The sequence below is a fragment of the Mercenaria mercenaria genome, chromosome 4 (assembly GCF_021730395.1).
Source record: "Mercenaria mercenaria strain notata chromosome 4, MADL_Memer_1, whole genome shotgun sequence".
NCBI lineage: Eukaryota > Metazoa > Mollusca > Bivalvia > Venerida > Veneridae > Mercenaria > Mercenaria mercenaria.
The window spans coordinates 2454530-2470569 of NC_069364.1; the positions used below are offsets into that span (position 1 = coordinate 2454530).

The 16040-nt window shown below is 34.8% G+C and overlaps 1 protein-coding gene across 7 annotated transcripts in view; it reads left to right on the plus strand.

Annotated features, from left to right (window-relative positions):
• LOC123552605 (glutamate receptor ionotropic, kainate 2-like) overlaps positions 1-16040 on the plus strand; it is a 119512-nt gene that overhangs the window by 95380 nt on the left and 8092 nt on the right. For 6 of the 7 annotated variants that reach the window (XM_053540151.1, XM_053540154.1, XM_053540148.1 and 3 more), the window contains exons 6-14: positions 975-1142; positions 1967-2119; positions 4030-4131; positions 5554-5667; positions 6195-6407; positions 8369-8592; positions 9347-9465; positions 14556-14773; positions 15745-15970. In XM_053540151.1, the coding sequence (XP_053396126.1) occupies positions 975-1142; positions 1967-2119; positions 4030-4131; positions 5554-5667; positions 6195-6407; positions 8369-8592; positions 9347-9465; positions 14556-14773; positions 15745-15970 (1537 nt within the window). Of the gene's footprint in view, positions 1-974; positions 1143-1966; positions 2120-4029; positions 4132-5553; positions 5668-6194; positions 6408-8368; positions 8593-9346; positions 9466-10943; positions 11162-14555; positions 14774-15744; positions 15971-16040 lie in introns of all 7 variants that reach the window. The other variant, XM_053540149.1, reaches the window with a different exon arrangement.

Below are 16040 nucleotides of genomic sequence, written 5' to 3' on the forward strand. Positions count from 1 at the left end.
ACTCTGACATCTCTTTACAGATAGTATGAATATCAGTTACTTTTCAAAATATAAAAGACAATGACTCAAGCAAATATTAATGGTGTTAAGTGTTCAGGTCAATTAAGAGTTTCATTTTTGTTGTTCTGTTTACCCGGTCGCAGTCGTATTATTAAAATTTTGGTTAGCCTTTTTATTAGCCTAAGTGATTTTGCCTTTGCGACCAGTGCAGAGCAAGATCAGCCTGCACACCCGTTCAGTCTGTTCATGGTCTGCCTATTCGCTGTTCAGTCAGTAAATTTTCAGTAAACATTCCTTCTTCGAATAATATTAAAATGGTATTGCCCAAATTGAATGATGGACTAGTCCATTGTAGAAATTTAGCAGAGTAAAGGTTAAAGAAGCATTTCTTTATCTCTGAACAAAGCGAAAATTGCAGCTCATCATTCGATTAATAGTCTATTAACAATTGACGGTTAAAAGGAATATTCTGATTAGATTTAAACAACTTTGGATGCAATAAGCAGAAAAGCGATTGGGATATCGTCTGATTCAAAGTCAGTAAAAAGTGCTGCCACGGAGCAAACTTACAGCACAGCACAGCACAACACAAAACAGCACAGTAGGGTTATTATAATAGTAGCTCGATCTGGGATGACGAGTGTGATCTTTATTGTTTTGTCTATGTTAAAATAGAAATGAGTGAAATTTTTGTGTGCGCTATTTATAGAACAGTGTTAGGTCATAAATATTGAATATAGTCAGGCAACGTACAATGCAAAAGGTACAATACGGAATTACTTTCTGCCTGTTCATATCTACTTGTGAAATACGAGCAGTATTTTCGACAAAAACTATATAATATAGGTATATAATAAAATACAATATAGCAATGTATATTGAAGGTCAGACTGAAATATATTTACTGTTTTAAATATTTATTTTTCCTTTATCGAATGTTAGTCAGCAAATTAAAACATATTCTTCGATTTCAGGATTTGTCCCAACTAGATCTGGAAGATTTTAAGTTCAAAGGTGCTAACATAACGTCTATGCGTCTGATTGACCCCTCTAACCCTGAGGTCATGAACATAATGGCGGAGTGGGGACTTATGGAGACGAATATTGGCCGATCGCCACTACTTGGTATGAGAGCGATTGGGGTATGTGTATTTACTATTTTATATGTTTGCGAACAGAAATAAGCTTTTATCGAATTTCAGAACAGAACAAATAAATGAAAACAACATAAAATGACTTACTACAGTATGCAAATTACAACCTATAAATATATACATTTTCCACATTCTTTCTTTTGAAAATAACGAGTATTTTTTTAGATAAAATATTGTTATCTAATGGAAAGGAAATATCGTGTGCATATAGAATATGATTTTTTTTTCATTTTTCATGCGATATGAAGAATAGGGTTGGCAAATTAAACATGCATCGCGAGCGCTATTTGTGGATTTGTTAATCATTATTCTGACGTTCATTTCCGATATGAACTCCGAAAAAAATCATTTCTTAAATGAATATCGAGAACACACTATTTAGTTTGTATAAGTGAATTAAATTTTCCACTGGGATACGTTACAAAATATTTAGCTACACTACAGTTGGAGTCTTACTTTCACTGTTAAGAAGGTTCTGACAAATCAGCCGCGCCATGAGAAAACTAACATATGGGTTTGCGACCAGCATGGATCCAGACCAGCCTGCGCATCCGCGCAGTCTGGTCAGGATCCATGCTGTTCGCTTTCAAAGCCTATTGCAATTAGAGAAACCTTTAGCGAACAGCATGGATCCTGATCAGACTGCGCGGATGCGCAGGCTGGTCTGGATCCATGCTGGTCGCAAACCAACTATGCTGGTGTTCTCATGGCGCGGCTCAAATATGTTCTCGACATGAACGTAGGAATGTAAATTTTAAACATATCTTTTGTGTCTTTTTTAAATGATCGAGTTGTGTTATTTCTATATTTAGACGGAAACAGCTTTGATGTATGATGCCGTGCACATGTATGCACGTGCGCTTGCAGGTCTGGCGAATGCACACCACATTTCTACAGAGACTTTAAACTGTAATAAACGCGAAGTTTGGAACCAAGGAAACAGCTTACTTAACTATATGAAGGCAGTAAGTTCCTTTTTTTAAATTGGTGGGTTTTTTTGTTTTAATCATGACCACTTGTAAAAGAATGGTCTAAATCTGATTTTTACACAAGGCATGTATGTAGGGTCGTTATTTCTAATGCAAGAGCTATAATATTTACTTATAGCGTTTTCATATACTTACTTTCGGAACTTTCTTAGCTGAACTGAAGGTCAAGGTTCTTCACCTCAGATGTCTAGTCTTTCATTTACAGAAAGGGAATGGTCGTACTAATGTGTTCTTTTGTGAAATAAAGAAAAAAAATGAGCAACAAGTTCTTCTTTCCACCTTTAAATTACTAAAAATTTGTTCACATGACTATATCGACAAAACATAGTAGCTATACGTAAATCACAATTTTTGAAATTATTCTTCATGCATTAAGCACCTGGTTCTGCCGATACATCTAGAATATACAGATGCCTTTAATTATCTGGAAAAATCAACTGCCAGAAAATTATCTTGCCGAGACGAAAGCTATATCATTTCTGATGGACTACCTATCAATTTCGTTATCAGATAAAAATAATCAATATATATCGAATCGCACTAAAGGTTATGTTATAAATTACCTACTTGTTGGAATAAATATCAGTAAATAAGCGAACTGAAAACAGTATTTTCTCTTGTCTTTTAACAACTGTCGTGTCTGTGTTATTTATCAAAGGTCAGAAATACCATTGTTTTTTCCTCTTTGTTTTATTTACTATTATAATCATATGCAAAGGCTACATGCACTAAGATTTGTCTTTGATGCCCTTAGAAGTTCTGCTTTTATGAATCCAGTACAATTTCGTTTAACACGTGTGCCTGTCGGATTTGTACAGGGACTTTGCTGAATAGCCATTTAAAGAAAAATTGGATGGATTTATAGCTTTAGTCATTTAAAAAAATCTTAGTGCTGTTTTACGCACTGTTGTTTACTTGCTGTTTTCACATTTCAGGTGCCTTCGACTGGAAATGAAATTACGGCATAGATATTTTTTTTGTGTCCTTCAAAATGCTCGTATTTATGTATTAACGTCTGCCTGTGACATAGCCCAGTCCATTTAAATTCAATTGATACAGTGTACACTAAAGTAACAATCATGTCTTTTGAAGTACTGAACAGTATTACTGCTTCATCTTCCTTTCATGATTTTTTTTCTTTGCAACATTCAAATTAAGTTATGGAGCTATATCATTATCTATATGTTCATCGTCATTATAGGATAAGAATCCCATATGACGGAGATTTTTAGGTCAAAAGTCAAGGTAATATTTGAAGGTCAAGGGTAAAATAGCTATTGTATTGCATATCCGTTCCATCTTATATGAACCTGATGTGGATTTTCATAAACAAGCATCAAGTGTTTACCTCATCATGACAACATGCACAGTGCAAAATCAAGGCCACTGGATCCACGGTCATGGACACGATTTTGGATCAAAATCAAAGCTGCTCGCCCGCACATAAATTTACGGATTCACCGCACTATATGGTTATGTAGGAAAAAGTAAAGCGTTGCAAACGGTTTATTATTTTTCAGTATAGCCATATAGTGCTGTAAATCCGTAAACTTGTTTTCATCAGCCATCTTCTCAAACAGCTACGTAGATTTTCGCTTATTTTGTTGATTATACCTTTTCATTTTATATTCTTGTTACAAAAATGTTGCTTTTGAGACACTTAATTTTTTCGACCAAACTGAGGGCGAGCAGCTTTAATTACCAAAAGTGTATTTTACTGGTTTTAAATTCTGTTCCATGAAACACCTAAATTCATTATGATAATGTATGATAGAAATGGTTTTATCCAATAATCAAAGATAAATCATGGAAATCCGTTGTTACGGAAAATATGGATGAAACAGTAGGTACTATATATAACAACAACTTCATTTTATGTCTTTCAGATAGAATATGATGGACTATCAGGAAAGATAAGATTTGACGATGGAAAAAGAAAAGATTTCCGTCTAGGAATTATCAGTCTGACACATCATGGACTGATTGAGGTATTCAAGAAATATATGTTTCATTTCTTCCGAGTTGTATATCTAATCAATGTTTATTCAACACTCAGCGATGAAATTCCTGTAAATAAAAATGTAAAGTATGAAACTGTATGAGAAAATCTACATAGTGGCTTTGCGACCAGCATGGATCCAGACCAGCCTGCGCATTCGCGCAGTATGGTCAGGATCCATGCTGTTCGCTTTGAAAGCCTATTGCAGTTAGAGAAACTGTTAGCGAACAGCATGGATCCTGACCAGACTGCGCGTGCGCAGGCTGGTCTGGACCCATGCTGGTCGCAAACGTGCTGTGTTGGTTTTCTCATGACGCGGCACATATAATGTCTTCCATAGTAGTTTTGTGTTGTTGTGCTTATTACTTTTACAATATATAGGGTAAAACAGAATTCATACGTTATGTTGTACACATATACGGCGGTGAAAGATATACACCACAAGAAATGATCCGAACATTACCAAAAAAGAAAGAAGGATTGATCGGCTATTCTTTCACAATAACCAAAAAGGTCATTTTGAATTGTATAGACAGCCGTAACATAAATGGCTTCAGACTGAAAAATATAAAATGTTTATTCAACACTCAGCGATAAAATTCCTGTAAATAAAAATGTAAAGTATGAAACTGTATGAGAAAATCTACATAGTGGCTTTGCGACCAGCATGGATCCACACCAGCCTGCGCATTCGCGCAGTCTGGTCAGGATCCATGATGTTCGCTTTCAAAGCCTATCGCAATTAGAGAAACTGTTAGCGAACAGCATGGATCCTGACCAGACTGCGCGTGCGCAGGCTGGTCTGGACCCATGCTGGTCGCAAACGTGCTATGTATGTTTTCTCATGACGCGGCACATATAATGTCTTTCGTAGTAGTTTCGTGTTGTTGTGCTCTTATTACTTTAAAAGTATATAGGATAAACAGAATTGATACCTTGTACACATATACGGCTGTGAAAGATATGCACCACAAGAAATGATCCGAACATTACCAAAAAAGAAAGAAGGATTGATCGGCTATTGTTTCACATTAACCAAAAAGGTCAGTTTGAATTGTATAGACAGCCGTAACATAAATGGCTTCAGACTGAAAAATACAAAAAGACATGTAATTCCGGATGCTGTTTGCGTGTCACAAAAATTGCGGAAGTTATGTGACTTTCATACCTTGTAAGACAAAAAAGTATGTTTAACATAAAAAATCATAATTGCAAATGATACTCTCTACTCAAAGCAGTTGTACCGAGTTTGAAACTGCGGTTCATATGTCAGTTTCTCATACCACAGATCTGCCGTGGTTCCTGATTTGCATCGGTACCATACCGAACCTTTCATTGACGGGAATTGTTCTAAGTCAGCTATAATATCGACATCAGCATCATCAAACACATTTTGACTGTGTATTTTCAGATCGGGCACTGGACTCCAAAAATAGGTATCAATATAACAGTTACGGTTGCACAACAAGTTCAGGATGAAAGGGAAATGCTGAGGAATATGACACTAAGGGTTGTAACAATTTACGTAAGTAATGACAGCTTTTTACTATAGTCACTTCACTTGTTGAGAAAGTAATGCAGTTGCCTTAGACGAAAAAAATCAGAGAAGGAGAAGAGTATGCAATGTGAGGAAATACATGGCTGTGAGAGCTGTTATTTTACAGTATTACATTGTCTTGTACTGGGACATATATTTATCACTGGAATAAAATGTATTAACCCTTGAAGGCAAAATGACCCCATTACATATAATATAACACGATCAAATTTCGTTATCTGATTTGCTAAAAATAGTCATATCATAAGGAGAAGACTCGAAACAAAAAAAAATTGATTTGTCAAATTCTACATATCTATTTATTTGCGGTTTTATATATTCATCAGGATAAGAAAAGTGGAATACGCTTTATTACCTCAGTATTGTAGAAAACGTTTGACAGTGCAAACTATGATATAATGAAGTTTTCCTAAACGCAATGTTTTAAGTGAGTGTTATGAGTGAGAGTGGATGCAAACTGAATCTGTAATTTCGTAATCTTAAATTGTTTACAGGACCCACCATATGTAGTTAACCTCACAGAACCGAACGAACACGGACGCATGCATGAAGGTTTTATTATTGACCTTCTTGATGAATTGTCGAGAATTCTAGGGTTTAACTACACTATATATGAAGAATCTAAAAGGGAATATGGAAGCAAAGTTGAGGCCACCGGTAAATGGAATGGAATGATTGGAGACCTCATTGAGAGGGACCGTGTCAATGTAAGTCGTTAATAGCACGTGACAGTATAAGTCGTTAATAGCATGTGTCAAAAAAAGTCATCGATAAATGTGACAATGTAAGTCGTCAATAGCATGTTCCAATGTAAATCGTTAATACCAAGTGTCAATATAAGTCGCTAATATCACACGTCAATGTAAGTCGTTAATTCCATGTGTCATTGTATGTCGTTAAAAACATGTGTAAATCGTCTAAAGCTTGTGTCAGTGTAAGTCGTTAATAGCTATTATTGACCTTCTTGGTGAATTGTCGAGAGTTCTAGGGTTTTAACTATACCATATGTAAGTCGTTAATAACATATGTCAATGTAAGACATAAAACGAATGTGTAATGACATGTGTCAATGTAATTTGTTAATCACATGTGTCTGTGTAAGTCGTTAAAAACATGTGTCAGTGTAAGTCGTCTAAAGCATGTGTCAGTGTAAGTCGCTAATAGGTATTATTGACCTTCTTGATGAATTGTCGAGAATTCTAGGGTTTTAACTATACCATATGTAAGTCGTTAATAACATATGTCAATGTAAGTCGTAAATAGAATGTGTAATGACGTGTCAATGTAATTTGTTAATCACATGTGTCTGTGTAAGTCGTTAATAACATGTGTCGATGTACGTCGTTAGTAGCATGTGTCAGCGTAAGTCGTTGTCGTTACTTATTTTCATGATCAGCGAAAGATTTTCATAACTCAAATGATAAATCATACAATTTATTCTCTGGTCAAAGTAAGTCGTTAATAACTCATACAATTTATTCTCTTGCCAGTGTAAATCGTTAATAACTTACACAACTTGTTCTTGTGAGAATGTAAGTTGTTAACAAAATTGTGTCATCGTAAGTTGTTTATAATTGTGTCATCCTATGCGGTTAATAGGTTAGACCACCAGTTGTTTTCCCATAGACTTACATTGTAACATAATGGCGTGAACGGCCTTCCATACATCGAAACATGTATATCTAATTACAAGTTTTTCAAAAACTATTATAGTTCTACCAATATATCGGACGAAAACATTGGAATAGTGATACTTTATTTAAGTAATTTTCGTGTGAATGAGATGACCCCCTGTTTACATCATTGACATGGCGGGAGAAATTCGTTTGATAAAACTTTTTTCAGTACACATAAAATGTAGCAAATTTTGTCAAAATGTATAATAAAATACTGTTAATGCAGTGAAAAAATATTAATTTTGAAAAAATAATCACTTCCTGGGTTTGTTTACATGACTGACCAATCAGAACCAATCAGAACGCACAGACATTACCTTATTCCCAGGTGTACACTTATCTCATTTCCAGTAAGTTCCCTGTACTTTTTTGAATTGGTGGTCTCTGACCTTATAACTTGTACAATTTAAGCTCGTGCCAATGTAAGTCGTTAGTTACATGTGTCACTTTAAGTACTTACACAATTTACTCTCGTGTCAGTGTAAGACGTAAATAACTTACACAATTTATGCATGTGTCAGTGTAAGTAGTTGATAAATTAATTAACTTTATGTTCGTTTCTGTTAGAGTAAATACACATATTTATCTAATGTAAGGTCTCATTAATTCAACTTTCCCAATTTAAACAATTGTTACTTAAGTATTTCTGAGATACATCAAAATATCGTTCGTTTAGTAAGCACGACGAATGTTGCATATAGATTGTAATGGCGTCTAATTTCTAGCCTTTAGTCTGCTGGCGGCAACTGATTCTGCCTTATCAAGATCAGCTTGCACCTCCGTGCAGGCTGTTCATGGTAAGCACTATTTGCTATTCAGTCTGTAAATTTTCAGTGAACACCCCTTCGACTAATGAATGGTATTGCCCAAGTTGAATGATTGACCAGTGACTGTCCATTTAAGATATTTATCAGGCTAAATGTAAAGTGTGCAGCTTTGTTATTTGCTCGCAGAGACACAGACCTCTTTAACGGCACCTGTATTTTCTTCAGAAAGCTGATATCGCTGCGGCTGGGTTGACAATAACTTATGCACGTGCTAAGGTAGTGGATTTTACGATGCCTTTTCTGAACCTTGGTATCACCATCATCTATCGTAAACCGATGAAAAGTCCTCCAGATTTGTTCTCCTTCCTGCTGCCCCTCTCTCCAGATGTATGGATTTATATGATTGCGGCTTACCTTTGTGTCAGTTTTATGCTGTTTGTAATAGCCAGGTAAGTATTCGCTTCACTTGTGTCCACTCTTTTGTAATGCGGTAACCAGTAACCCTCTTCTCTCGCACGAGGACTGCACAAGGAATAATTTTTGTTTCGCTTTAGAAACGACCAAATCACTAGAGTGTTCTTGTTCTGAAACTATTTCATTTGATAGTGTGAAGAAAAAAGTACGGCATAAATTATACATGTTATATTCTTTCTTGTTAAATGACCGGCAGATTAAAACAAGTTACTCGCCTTTAACTGACGAGTTTTGCAAATATTTTTGTACAGTAATCTTGATATATTTTAAGGAGATTTCAACATGGTACATTCATATTGAAAACCAAACTTTTAGAATAGATTTTATCTACTATGTTTCCGCTGTATCTTTAATTACGAATAAGCCAGGTTTTCTTTTTTAAATTCGCCCGTTTGTCTTATCATGTCCAGTTTACTTTGATATTATCCCGTTTGGATGGAAATATTGTGTGGTGAAAACAAAAATATCGTACTTACAGCTTCCACAGACGTTTTCATTTATGTATAATCTATGAGGTAAAATTTTACCACCGAGAATATATGTCATGAGAAGTGTACCTCCAAATACCTAGAGATGCATTCTAGTAATGTTAACCTTTATCACGGTGGACATGATTTATTTTGACTTTGCGACCAGTGTAAATCATCGTGATCATGTTCTGCATTGTTGGCTATTTAGTCAGTATCCTTTTGGTAAGCACCCCTTTTAACAGTTAAGACTTATTTTTAGGTTTACGCCATATGAATGGGAAAATCCTCATCCGTGTAACGAAGAATCGGAAGAAGTGGAGAACCAGTTTACAATTTTAAACAGTCTCTGGTTTACTATTGGTTCCCTTATGCAGCAAGGTAGTATTCTGTTTGTACTCTATGTAATGGTGTAAGAATAACAAATAAACTGTCTATGTATTGCATTTTGAATATATTTAAACGAATCTTGCAAGCGATTCTAAATGTACGTATTTCTAAAGAAGATTGATTTGCTTGCATAACAATGTATTCATATTGTGTATGAATTTATGTACATGTATTTAACAAAACTAAGTCTTTCTCACAAGTAACTTACAAAACGTACATGATATAACTGTTATGTAAATTTGTAAATAACTGTATTGTCTAAGCATATTAGATTGCAAATTGTGCAAAGGAATATGTACTACATAATTCTGGCAGCTAATATACCATACAATGCCGAATGGTCTGCCAATCTTATAAGTGTTTTCTTTTCTTATAAACGTTAGTTTTAAAGCTGCATAAAGATGTGTGATCATAGTTTATATATGCTTGCCGAATTCTGCTATACGCTTCTCTGTCTTATATATATATACATACATTTCTCACATTTTCCAACTTTAAGTTCAAGGACTATATTTTATTTCTAGCTAGACTTGTAGAATATGTAGTTTGCGTGCAGTAAAGGTACTCGTGATGGTCTGAACAAATAGATTTCCGGGAACAACATCCAGTTTAAACGAAATAATTAAATCATTGTGAAATAACATAAACATTTTACATTTTATCTAACGCATACTTACGAATAATTTTAAAAAGATGGTATTCCTTATTTGAAGACTTTATATTAAATAAATTACTTAAATAAAGCATTCAGACAAATTAAATAATTCGGAACAATATTGTTCAGACCAGAAGTTCGTCTAAAGAAACTTTCATTGGGCGAAATTCATACGATTCCGTTTGGAACTCAGGCGCTGTCATGTTAGAATCCACCATGAAAATAGTGCTTTTATGTATGAGCGCATTGTGTGTGTGCTAACCATTTTTGCTCAAGAAGGAAGCTCAGCTAACGTCCTTCCGCCTGTAGATCTAGAAGTGCGCATACATGCAAATACGCGGAGTGAACAATCTAGATGACAGGCTGTAAAATTACGCATATACAGTAAAACTCGGATAAAACTGATTCGGATACAGCAAAGAAAATGGCCGAGGTTTACTGTATTTTGGATGCCTGAAAAAGTTGTCTTAGTTCCAGATGAAATCAGCTGAGACCTCTAATACAGTCAAACTTTCTTTTAACAGATCGAAAAAAGGAAGAAAAAAAAAGATAAATAAAGATGCATTTATGATCCGTGAGATGTTTCAATGGGTGTTTTAGTTTTGTCTGAAAAGAGTTAATATATAAGGCAAAATATCTCGTAAATAACGGTGACTGTTAAAACCAGTTTGACTATATTTTACTAACTAGCAGCTTACCCCATGACTCTCGATCTGTAGGTTGGGACTTCATGCCTAAAGCTATTTCTACGAATCATGTCTAAAGCTATTTCTACGTAGGTTGTAACTTCATGTCTAAAGCTATTTCTACGTAGGTTGTGACATCATGCCTAAGGCTATTTCTACGAGAACCGTTGCAATACTTTGGTGGTTTTTCGTTCTCATCCTTGTATCTTCTTACACTGCCAATCTTGCTGCTTTCCTAACTATGTCACGAATGGCCTCCCCTGTCGAGAACGCAGACGACCTCTCAAAGCAGAACGCAATTCCATACGGAACGCTCGAGTCCGGATCTACAAGAAACTTCTTTAAGGTGAGAAAACAAAAACCTGGAATAAGCATCAGTGGACTACAGAGGGTAACTATGCCAGTACGTTATAGACAGGGCCTAAAAACATTTGGATTTAGGATCGCAGAAAGTTTTAAGAGTAACGTATTTTGTACAGTCCCTTGTGTAATAAGAAGAGGAAGAAAAATTATCTGAAACCAATATTTAGTAAGAACTAACTGCTCATTCGTCCAAACAGAATTATTTGACACTGGGTTGGTCGGAAATAAATTTAAGTAAGACTTAAAGGATTCTATTTTTGATTAATTAATTCGTCAATGGTAAAATTAATCATTTGGAAATCAAAAGGTTTCTACACTTTGGAAACAATGGAAAACAAATTAGGGGGTAAGTACCTGTTTTTCTCTTGATCATTTTAAGTGCGTTTGGGAAAAGGGAAGATAACGCATAGCGATTAGAAACTAAGGTAAGTTTTTTTTCTCGACATCTTAGGATAGAACACATACACACAGTTCAAAATAAAAAATTTGGAAAGGACAGATCTGGAATACAAGTTTATATGGAGGCACGGCTGTTGAATAAACGGGTCCTGACATGATTTTTTTGTGTACATTTGTATCTAACTGCTTCAAATGCAAAGAGAATGATAACTTAATCAAACTATATATATATGTAAGCATGGAGCTACGATGCACGCACAAATCATGATAGCAGAGCATGCATGTGCACAGTTGATGCATTTGAATAGTCCCGTTTGTCGTGCAAATACCTGTATAGGCTATATATCACTGCCTTAAACCTAATCAAATGATTTTAATAATAATAGAAAATATAATTCAACCATAGCAGCAATAAAAAACATCGACAAGTCTCCATAATTTTCTTATAAATACGTGCAAAAATTGTCATTTTCCATGAACTGTAATTAATATTATCTTAAAACATTTGTTTTGTAGAGTTATCTTCCCATGCACGCATTCATTTCTGTTGTTGTATATATGTATATAAAATAAGTTGTTTACAACTGTTAAATTCTCGACTAGCCAAGGGGGGGGGGGGGGGGGGGGGGGGGGCAAAGAATTTAACATTGAAATGGCTTCAGTGAAAAGAACAGTAATTCCAGACCAGATCATTTTTGTTAGAATGTTTACATAAAGGGAGCACAGAAAAAAAAAATAAAGCGAGCAAGGAAGATCACTCTTTATAAGAGACTTGTTATACATTCACAAATTTATTTGTAAGCCTGTCTCTTTTATTTAATATTGAATAACTTTAACTCTTTGATTGGGGATATACAGCAAGTATGGTTACACATTATAAAATTATTTGATTGTAATATCATACTAGGACCGATCAAATTCTTAAAGATCAAGTTAGCATATTCTGGTTGCCATTTTAAAAGACATATTGTAATGCCTTTTATAATAAAGTTCTTTTGTAAAATCCAAAATTCATTAACTGTACCATGAAAATTTAATTTTCCTGGCTGTCCAGACAATAGATCCAGTATTTCAAACTTTTTTTAGGACAATATCTAATTTTATTGTAGAATTTAGATGTTTCCTCTCTTCCTTTGATCTTTTATTCTAAAATACCCCTCCTTATATTGAATATCCACCTTTTGTGAAAAGTAGTTCTAGATGCTGTAGGTATTCCCTAGTAGCTTCTGATATCTTGCAAGGTTGTGGTCACCATTTTTGTTGCGCAGGTTTTGATCTAAAATATTCGGATGCTACTTTTATTTACAAATATTCGGATAATATTTTGATTTTAAATAATTTGGATACCATTTTGATATGAAAGAATGATTAAAATTATTAAAAAATCAGCTTCAAACTATCGACTCTTACTTATTTAACTGAAAGATAACGCATTTAAGGTCTAAGAATTTTGATCCGTAGTATAATCGGCTTAGATGTTTTAACTATTATGTTTAGCAAAAATTAAGTTAGTTGAACAATAGATTTATAAAAGGAAAAATTTAAGCTTTAGGTGTAAAAGTTAATTAGTCAAAGTTAAACATTTTCTAGCAGTTAATAATAACCATTCCAACAAATGGTATTGATATAGCCAGTTAAGGGGAGACAATTCTTACTGATTTATACGCACTGATTCCAGCTAGAGAAAATTGAATTCTTGCTCACAGGGCTTTGCACACTGGACTTGAGTATTTTTGTAAACTAGACTGGAGTTTGCGATTCGGAATAGCGTTTCCAGTGATTTAATTCATGCTGGTAAAACTCCTATAGTAACTGTAACGTGTATGAAATGGGCACGTACGTTCGTACAAAGACTTGTTCCCGCTAGAATAGTTACTCTCGAACCGGATATTCAAAGTTTCACCTATAATTAATATAGATTGAGGTTTTTCACTTCTTTCAATGCTAACACATAACAGAATAAATCATAGGAACGTTAAAACTTATTACGTACGAAGTGGTATCCACTGACAAGTTACTTCGACAACAAAGAAACCATATAGTGCATCAACTTGCTATACACCGGGCACGTTAAAGAACCAGACTGTCTATTCGCAAAGAGCTAGGCTAAGTTTGCCGGTCAGACCTATGTTTAAAATGGTTCCTCTCTGTCTGTCCTGAGGGCCTTGTCTTACTCTGCCCCTCTGGTCAGATCGCGCTGTGTCTGTACTAGTAGAGAATGAATTTTATGTCTAAAGATAACAATTGCTTGCTACTTAAAATGCTGAAGTTAACAGGAAGTCATTTGCAAGAATACACTTAAACTTGCTTTGAATATATTGGGTTAAAGTGTGTTTTGGTACACTGTAGTCGTCCATAATAATACGGTTTATTGTATTCTTTAAAAATAAATATATTTGTATGTTGTAGGTTTTAAGCTATTGTTGGAAGATTAAAATAAGAGTGTATAGTTATGTGATGTACTCTCTCTTTTCTTCCTTCTGGTAATTTGTCAGTTAGTGAATGTCAGTTCCTTCATTTTAAAAGTGCATAATAAGCTTCTGTGTTACTTTAATAATTTCCTTAAGAATGTGTTAGCATTAAAGTAATTGCCAAACTCATGTTGAACGAATTTGGATTTTCTCCTGCTAAACGTAATCTGTATGAATTAGCAAGAATTGTATTCCCCTTAAGCATGTAGAAATAAGACAGCCGTTCTAAATGTGGGTCGCCATTGTAAAAGAAACTGCTGTTTTAAATCTTTTGAAATTCTAGTTTTGAAAATATAATCAAAACAAAATAGTTTATGTTACGAAAACAACATACTTTGAATAAATACAGTATCTTGAAATTAATGTTTTATAGGAGTGAATTAAAACCGCTACAAATATAAAGTATCTTTATTAATGAACTCAGAATGATCATTTCTTAATAAAATACGGAACGACGTTTTGATTAGTGGCTCTATTTTACGTGACAACTCACCAATACCCACACAGGCAGTGATGTAGCACCAAAGGCGTCATCGACCAGGTTTGTGGCGAGTATATGGTACCTGTTTACGCTCATACTTGTGTCCTCCTACACCGCTAACCTGGCAGCTTTTCTGACGAAAAGCCGAATGGTTGGACCAATCACAAACGCCGAGGACCTTTCCTTACAAACTGATATAAAGTATGGAACACTCGCATCCGGTTCTACGAGAGACTTCTTTAAGGTAGTGTATCAAATTCGTGTGGCATATTATGTTTTTCCACCTAATTTCGTACTCGGACATTGCATCTTCGCACATACCTGTTTTCAGCAGCTTTGTCTTATTATGCATTTTTGTGTAAATATTGATCATTTACATTTCGATACACACACTGCTGTAAAGTTGTGTTTTAAGAGACCGCATACTGAGGACAATATTGCCACTGGATCGTTGTCCTTAACACTGTATACGATACCTTAAATTGAACGTCTTTAGCGTTTCTATTTTAGAACGCATTTGCAAAAATACGCTCCAACTGCTCATAGTTTATTCATATATATCGCAGAATCAACTATTAAAGTTGTTATTGTACACAGTGGAACCCTTCAAATCCGAAATGATTGCAATACCAGAGGGATAGTGCCATTGATACAAGTAGTAAACCTCATCTTTGTAGGTCATTTTTCCCTTCTTTCTGTACTATATAAATCCGCCATTTTTTTGTGTGAAGTCTTTTTAAAAAAACTCAATATTCTCGGTAGCAGACGATGGGTGAACCATTGGAAGTTGCTAAGGGTGCGGCTCTCTATTGTTAGGTAATCGTCTTCAAAAAAAATGACTCCACAAAAACAAAATGGCGGATTTATATAGAAAAGAGTGAAAAAAAAATGACCTATAAAGATGAGGTTAACTACTGATACATAGAGCATCTACACCGTTTTATTCAACAATTATTACCATTTCTAGGACTTTATGTAATGTTTCAGTTGTATTCTTATTGATATCAGTGATGAGCCAATATGCTCGGACACGTTTTTATTTCCGTGTTTTCAATGTCTAGGATGTAAATTTCATGGTTTTCGTACGTAAACATAGCTTTTACCACTCATTATACAGTTTCAATGTCAAATTGTCGTCAGGTGAGCGGGTGTTTTTGTGTCGTTTTAATTTCAGTTACAAATGAATACTCAAAACTAGATAACATTTGCTTTCAGAATTCTAACATGTCAACATACAAACGCATGAATGCATACATGAACGCTAACGGAGACAGAGTGCTGGTAAAAGGAAACACAGAAGGATTTGAAAAAGTCAAGAGTGAAAATTATGCATTTTTAGCCGAGTCTACTTCAATAGATTACCAAGTACAGAGAAATTGTGACCTTATGCAAGTTGGTGACCTACTGGACTCAAAAGGCTATGGTTTAGCCGGGCCGAAAGGTAAAATATATAGTTAACAGAACTATGATGTAATTGTTTTTTGGGGAGAAATAGATTTTAGTTTTGCGTG